General features: G+C 26.1%; 2 protein-coding genes across 2 annotated transcripts; one reads left to right on the forward strand and one right to left on the reverse strand.

The window, feature by feature from the left end:
* Positions 1-311: 311 nt before the first annotated feature.
* Positions 312-2,228, forward strand: LOC132939275 (mitochondrial ribonuclease P protein 1 homolog). The gene is made up of 3 exons (XM_061006360.1): positions 312-1,416; positions 1,494-1,630; positions 1,900-2,228. Exons 1-3 carry the CDS (start codon positions 504-506, stop codon positions 2,092-2,094), a joined length of 1,245 nt encoding a protein of 414 aa, XP_060862343.1. The 5' UTR covers positions 312-503; the 3' UTR covers positions 2,095-2,228.
* Positions 2,229-2,741: 513 nt separating this feature from the next.
* Positions 2,742-5,391, reverse strand: LOC132939280 (zinc finger protein 120-like). The gene is made up of 4 exons (XM_061006366.1): positions 4,668-5,391; positions 4,243-4,597; positions 3,977-4,129; positions 2,742-3,912 (listed from the first exon to the last, which is right to left on the reverse strand). The coding sequence occupies exons 1-4, from the start codon at positions 4,826-4,828 to the stop codon at positions 3,622-3,624; spliced, it is 960 nt and encodes a 319-aa protein (XP_060862349.1). The 5' UTR covers positions 4,829-5,391; the 3' UTR covers positions 2,742-3,621.
* Between the last annotated feature and the right edge of the window lie 2,989 nt (positions 5,392-8,380).

Here is an 8,380-nt window from a genome sequence, read left to right on the forward strand (position 1 = left end):
CTATTATAAATCATAATCAGACTTATACATTATAAGTCTAGACGTGTCTACGTTCTCTATATTTGAGATTTTGAGATTAGACAAAAAACAAACAAGTTGGATCAAAGATTATATAAACTGTGGTTGACGGTTGTATTCTATAAACAAAATATTAGTCCACACTCCGTGTTCTATGCAATAAATCCATAGATACTTTACATATTATACAATATAATTGTATAATTATAAATAATATGATATGAAATTCATGAATTAAGATAAGTGATAACACTATCATACATTTTTAATCTTATTTTAAGGGTTATGTAGTTAGTAGTTATGTTATGGTATATAAGTTGATGTTATGTTTTGAAGTTTGAATCATTTTTAATTTTAATATTTTATATTGGTTTTTTTAGTTTTATACAGTATACAGTGTTATACACAAAAAAATACTTATTATTAATAAATATTTAAATATATAGTTGAAAATTATTTTCAACTATATTAAATTAGATTTTAAAATGTTAATATCCAGATGTGGTCTTCGAATATTAAGTAAGTTGGCATTTCGTACTAAAAGTTTAGTTGAAGGATCAAAATGTTCGTCTTCATTAAAATTGTTTGAACCGGTAACTAGTGCAAGTCGGTATTATTGTATTAAACTAGAAGGTCCTTCAGATACATTAAATTATGAACCAAGTACACCAAAACCATTTGATGATATAGATTATGATTCAATTACTGGAGGTGATGAAGAAACATTGTCAAAATTAAAACGTTTGATCTTAGAGATTGATTTACTGTATGAGAGTGGTGAACAAGTACCAAGCCGCCTCAGAGTAGATCAATGGCAAAGCCTACTACAATTAAGTAGCCGGTCATCGCGAATGAAACACTTAAAATATTTGTTTTTAATTGAAAAAAAAAAAGAAAACCGTGTTGTGCGAAAATTAGAAAAAAGAGCTGAACGCATAGAACGATATGAAAATGAACCAAAAAATAATCACATTGAGTATGGATTACTGAGGAACAGTATGTTTCATAGAATTTATGAAAAGCAAATGAATTCTCTTTATAATTACCGTTTATGTCAAGCCATGTTGTATGGACAAGACATATTAATTGATTGTAGTTATGATGGACACATGTCTTTGAAAGAACAAACAAACTGCGCTAAACAATTACTGTTAATGTGGTCCTACAATCGTACCCACAAGGATCCTTTTAATATTATATTTTGTAATGTTGATAGAGAAGGTACAGTATTCAAAGGTTTATCCAAAACCATACCAACTATTGATGAGCCAACATTCCCTTTAAATTATACAAAAAAAAGTTACTTAGATCTTTATCCAAGAGAGAAGCTTGTGTATTTGACTCCTCATTGTAATGAAGAACTTAAAGAATACAATCATGATGATGTATATATCGTTGGTAAGGTTTACAACAATAAAATTAATTATTTTATAAATAAATAATAATATAATTATACCAATGTTTTAACTTTTAAGGTGCAATGGTTGATAAAATGAAAGTTGAGCCTTTATCATTAGCTAAGGGGAAACGAGATAAAATAAGAATGGCTAAATTACCACTTGATTTATATTTAGATTGGAAACAAGGAACTAAAAATTTAACCATTAATCAAGTATGTTAACTACAATCTTGTTATCCTATATTAAAATGTATTTACTATAAGAATTTGGAAAGGTATTTAAACTTTAATTCAATAAACATTCATAATTTGTCTATAAATATTTAAATAATATCCATAATAATTGCTTACATACAAGATAGTAATATTAATTTTATTATGTTAAATCTTAACCAAGTAAAATATTATGTATGGTACAAAGTATATTAAACAATGTTTTTAACAACTAAATACATATTTTAAATTTTTACTATTTATTTTAGATGATTATGATTATGGCCGACTTAAAAATTGATAATAATTGGGTTAACGCTTTAAAACATATACCAAGAAGAAAACTTTTAGAAGGTGACGCTTACCAAAGAGGACTTGTTGGACATAATCATAAAATATCAGCAAAACGAATTAGAGAAGATTTTAGAAGAAATTCTGTGTACAGTTTATTAATTAAAAAGTAGTACATAATACATTTATAGATATGTTTTGAAATTATTAATTTAATATACAATGGATCAATTTAAAATCTGACATTCAATATTTATTTGAAAAAAAAATGTATTTGATTTGGAAATAAATGTATGATGGTCTGTCACTTAGTCGTAAAAAAATGTTATAATGTAGGGTTGTGAATGGTGATAATTTTTACAAATGTTTACTAAATTCAATAGATAATATTTTATGATAATGGTCTTTTAAAAAACTTAAAAGCATACAAATTAAGTTGGTTCATATTAGATATTTACTGTTAATCAGTTAATCTATTATTATTTTTTGTATTTATAAATCAAAATCACTTAAATAGACTTGACACCTAAATAGGTTTGGTTTTATCCAAATAATATAAGTGAAAATGAACTTTTTTGTTGCTATTTATTGTTTAAATTATGTGATAAAAGAATATGTAACAAGTAAGACTTATTAAGTGTTATTATACACATACATTTTAGTATTCCCATGCTTAAAAAGTAACATTACAATGGATGTTTCCAGAAAACTAATTATCAATTAGATAAATCATGAATTATAGTTTATAGAATTTAGACAATCTCCCTATTTTGGATTGGAAAGATGTATCCAGTTATAAATATATAATAAACAGTATAAATTTAAACGAATAAACATTTATAATTTGTATTATAAACATATACTTAAAATTTAAATACATAATACGTGAACTAATATAGTATTACACAATAATTTCAGATAAGGTAACTGTACATAATATTTATGGTAACTAAAATAATAATATGACAAAAACATAACAAAATATTTAACAAATTTTAAAACACTAAGTAAAAAAACACAACTATTGCAGAATCTAATAAGATATAGCTTTAGTTTTTAAATGTTATAAATAATAATTATGTATGGTCTTAGGCAATTTTAATCATTTGTTAATAACATATTTTAAAATATACAAAATTGTTATTACAAATTAACAATAGTTTTTCGAAACTAATTAACTTAATCCATAAAAAGTTTTATCATAGTTAATATTTATTTACACCAAACTAAATACTATTTGGAACTACATTTCAGTGTTCATAAAATTGTTCCAGGAGTCAATTGCAATAGTTAAAGATGCCAATTGTAAATAATTATCCAAATATTGTATTATTATCTATCCAAAAATCTGCCAGATAAAACCCCTCTTCTCTTAGTTAATTAAACCATTGAGCATTAATTGTCCTGTATAATTGTCAACCATCAAATGTTTATATTGCATATACTGCAAACTAATAACCAACGTTTAAAATAAAATTTAATATCTTAAATAATTGATGTTATTTTAATATTATTTCTAGATTAAATTTGATGGCTTTAAAATATTATATATTAAACAATTAAATATTCCCTAGTTCAATTAAATCAGAGTTAAAATATTTCACTAATATATTCAGAATAATACACAGATTAATAACAATGACTAGATGTGTAAAGAAAGGCACTATAATTATGTGAGCTTAAACTAATTATTATTTTGATTAAACAACAGCATTGATTACCGCTTTGAGTCTTTTAGTAATATGACCCTGGACATGTTTTTGTAAATGATCACGACGATAAAATGCTTTTCCGCACTCTACACAGACGTGTGCTTTTTCTCCAGAATGTACAATATAATGTCGAGCTAAATGTTCATTACGTTTGAAGGTCTTTGGACAAGCTGCACAGGTGTATGGCCTCTGATCACTATGACTTAATTGATGTCTATCTAAGTGCTCTTTTCGTTTCAAACCAGCTCCACATTCCATACATATAAATCTACGCTCTACCTAAACTTAAAATAATCATTAAAATACACTAATATGGTATTTGAAGTCTATTTAAGCTTTTTACCTTGTGATTAGCTAAATGATGTTCCAAAACTGTTTTATCCGTGTATGCCATTAAGCATTCAGAACAGCAATATAGCCGAGAACCATCAGGTGATGTAACTATTCTAACATCACCCAATCCTTGTCTTCGTTTTCCTTCTTGTGGTGGAGATAACTATTAAAACAATTTTATATATTTAGATTAATTTCTGCATTCAAGATTTCAAAAAATTCTGAAAGCTTTGAAAGAAATATCATTAAAATCTACTATTTATTTTATTATATTACCTTAAGAAATTCTCTCAGACTAGTCAAGTATTCAGCAACTTTGTTACCAGACTGTACAGCAGCAAAACCTTCCCATTGACCGAGCCTTTCTTGTTCTTCTAAAGTCAAAGGATCGGTCATAGTAGATACGTCTACTGATATCCTTGCTTTAACTTCAAGAACCTGTGAGCGACTAGAATTTTTATAAGAATTTTGTTTTGAAGGTAACTGTGTGTCCACATATCTATAATTGTCATAGAACTCATTCTTGTCATGATTTTTAAAAAAATCCACATTACCATTGAAATGAGTATCTAATTTCAACGTGTTTTGTAGATCTAAATGTCTAGGATCAAATATATTACTTGATTGGTACCTAAAATATAATGTTAAAATACATTAATTTCAGAATATTCAAGGTAAAATTAAAATGCATTCATCATTACCTGACATCGTTAACCATTTGTGGAAAAACAATGCGGTCAACTATAGTTGGGGTTGTTGGGTGATGAAAACGGGGTGAACAATTTTTATTTGATGAATTAGAAAAAGGATTTTGGTGCATTGCGTTTAGTGTAGGGATTTTATATTGATTTAAATAGTTCATAATTGTAAGAAATCATTACATTTTACAGATTAATGTAAAGCTAATGTAAATTGTGAAACTTCATAAAAATTTAATACTAACAATTAAGGAAACATTAATTCTAATACGAATTTGTTTTTCATATTGTTATTATAAAACCTTTTGGATTAACAATTAATAAATATCATTAAAAACTAAAAACTAGTAGAAAAATACAACAATTATTAAAATTGACGACAAATAACAAATGAGTTATAAAATAGCATTACGTAATTTTTTATACAATTTTTAATTTTTTGTTATTATATTTAAAAAATATAAATTATATTTTCTGGTAAAAATTAGTAAAAACGATAATAGTTATGTATAAGCAGTATTGTATTGATAAGAGAACAGCAGTAATGGCGGTAGACAGTGCTTGTTAAGTTACCTATATCATACTCCTCAACATGCGATGTTTTTTATTTTTATTTTTTATTTTTTATTTTTGAGTCTGTATACGATTTAGTTGTCGATAAAATGCTTCGATTTTCAACTTCAGTATTTTGTTCGATGGAAAAATGAATCTAGTTGGTACTTTAGGGAGGTCAAAATTCACAATAGTTTTCAAAAGCGCTCGGAAAAACAAAATTAAAATTAAGGAAAAACGGGAATTTTTACGCAAAATCAGTTTTTGAGAAAATCGATTTTGGTTTTTGGTGTAACTCTAAAACAAATGAAGTATAATCATGAAATTTTCATTGGTTGTTTATATTTGCATTTTCTATAGACGAAAACATTTTAAAAATATTTTGATTTGTTTTGAACTGTTTAGGAACATTTTCAGTTTCCAATTTTATTAGTATTTTTTTCCATGGATGTCAATAAAACTTTATTTGTCGAGTAAAAAATCTTGAAAATTGAATACAAGGCTACTACTATATTGTTACAATGATATTTGAAAATATTATAAATCCTTAGTCACAGTTTTTATTTATAAGAATTTAAAGTTCAAATCTTGACAAAATACGGAAAAATCACGAAAATTAGCAAATAAGTGTTGAGAATTCATAAAAATTTTTCTTTTTAAATCTAAGATTTTAAAATGTAATACAAAACTATCCATAAGTTTGTCTACCTTTATCAAAAAATAAAATACCTACAAGAAAATCAAATTTTATTTTTATGAGTGTTAGAATTCATATTTTTACAATATTGGATATTCACTTGATTTCTCATTTAGTGGTTTTCTTATTTTATTTTAATTAAAAACGAATGACTGTAGATACTTGAAAATTTCACTGAATGTTTATATTTTCATTTTCTATATACCATACACTTTTGAAAATATTTTGACTCTTTTTTGATCTGTTTACGAACATTGTCAGATTTCAATTTTTTTAGTTTTTTTTTCTATAAATATTAATAAAATTTTATTTGTTGGGTAAAAAAGCATGAAAATTTAATGCAAGGCTCCTGATATATTGTTACAATAGCAGTTGAAAAATATTAAAAATACATAGGCACATTTTTTTTTTATAAGCATTTAGAGATTCGGGTATAAATCTAGTTTAGCAATTTCGAGGGGGTACTAAACTAGATTTGTGCCAATATTAGAAGTATACAAGCTCACACTAGGGAGATCAGAGAGAAAGACAACAATAACAATATCAACGACTAGTATTTTAATATAGGGCGCCACTAGACATTTGAACAAGGAGGTGCTTAGCTCTAGTTTTTTTTTGTGACTCAATGGGAACTAACACCATTATTTGACTATTATGTAAACAAGTAAACACAACCACTAAAACAAAACAAAAACCATAATTCCGGGCCCACACAAGACAGTCCAAATTATTTTTAAAAACAGAAACAAAACAAAAATCATACTTGGTGTGGTACAATGTTATATTATAAACAATGCTATTGTGTTATAATTGTAATTCGATAAATAATCAACTTTTAATTTCAAATTTTTAAACGATTTTTTAGGGGGTGCTACAGACCCAAAGCACTCCTCCACCCTAGTTTTTACCAATAAATGATATTAATACAGGTAAATAGTAATTTGATAATTTAAAAAATGGGAAGAGGGGTACCCCTCTAATGTGCATTTTACTAATTTTAGTATAGTTCGTGATGATAGTATTATACGCTATTGAAGTAATTTATTTTATTATACAGTAGGTAGTAGTATTCAATATTTTATAAATTTGTAACTTCAGAAATAATTTTTTTTTGTACTGCTATATTAAAAACTTATGAGTAGGGCCCGGAACTTCATGCATTTGCACTTTGTTTTTTTTTAAGCTTATATTTGAGGCTCATCTTTATTGAAATTCAGCTTACGTCACACAAAATTGAAAATTCAATAGTACTTTCGTTTTAGGTCATCAAGTCCTTACTTATAAGTAACATTGTATTACATTGTCAAGCTTTTTGAGTCGACTAACTTTTTAGAAAAAAGAATCTATAAATAGTTTGATTTGTTCAAGGTTTAAATTATTTAAAAAGTGTCATGCCTGATGAAGCTACAGATTTGGTCGAGTATTTTGAGCTCACATATGTAGGGTCGTATAAAAGAATTGGGAACGGGCAATCGGAGACCCGTATAAAATTGCGAAAAACATCTCCTCATTTTCCACCATCTGTCTGGAATGTAAGAGACACAACATTAAACAACGGAGATCGGACTACCAATGTATGTGAGGGATGGAATAATCGGTTTTCAAACTTAGTAAGTACTTATTTATTATTAGGTATTAAAATTCAATTAAAATATTCAATTTAATTTTTTAAATATTAATTAAGGTGAATCACAAACATCCAACAATTTGAACATTGATTACTAAGATGCGGCATGAAAATGCAGCAGACGAAACCAAAGTCGCACAGCATCAACTGGGTACCTACTATTGGACCACCATCGAAAAATAAAAGAAAACATATATTAAAACATCTTTGCGAAGAGTACAATGATGGAAGTAGGGACATTCCAATTTTTTTAAATGCTATTGCTAATTTTATTAGAGAATAAAATAAATTTTTCTATTTTTAAAAACGTTTTTCTAAATTTTTAGAAAATAGTGTAGGTAGTCATTTTTTTAACAAATTATTTTATATTATTGTGTGTTCATAAAAAAAAATTATTTTACATTTTATGTGCGTGCATGTTTTTAGCAAATTATTTAATATTTTATTTTATTTCATTGAGTGTATACAGTATACTGTATTCATAAAAACAAATTGTTTTACATTTTATTTTATATTATTTGACTATTTGACTAATATGAGTGTAGTATATTTTGTGATATATTAAATAATATATTTATATTTATATTATTATATATTAGATATATTTCTATAATTCTATAATTTGATATTTGAGCTAATATTATTACAAAGTAAAGTGTAATCTACTAATTTACGTAAAAACGGATAAATTTGGATATTTTGACCGATTATCTAGCTCCAACCATACAAAATTCCTGGCTACACCACTGTGACCTTGGCTGTATGCGAGGACCCCTGTTGTTCACTCGAGTACTAGACCTTTCAATTCAACCCATATAATAATAGATATTATTATATGTC

This window comes from Metopolophium dirhodum, chromosome 2 (assembly GCF_019925205.1).
Source record: "Metopolophium dirhodum isolate CAU chromosome 2, ASM1992520v1, whole genome shotgun sequence".
NCBI lineage: Eukaryota > Metazoa > Arthropoda > Insecta > Hemiptera > Aphididae > Metopolophium > Metopolophium dirhodum.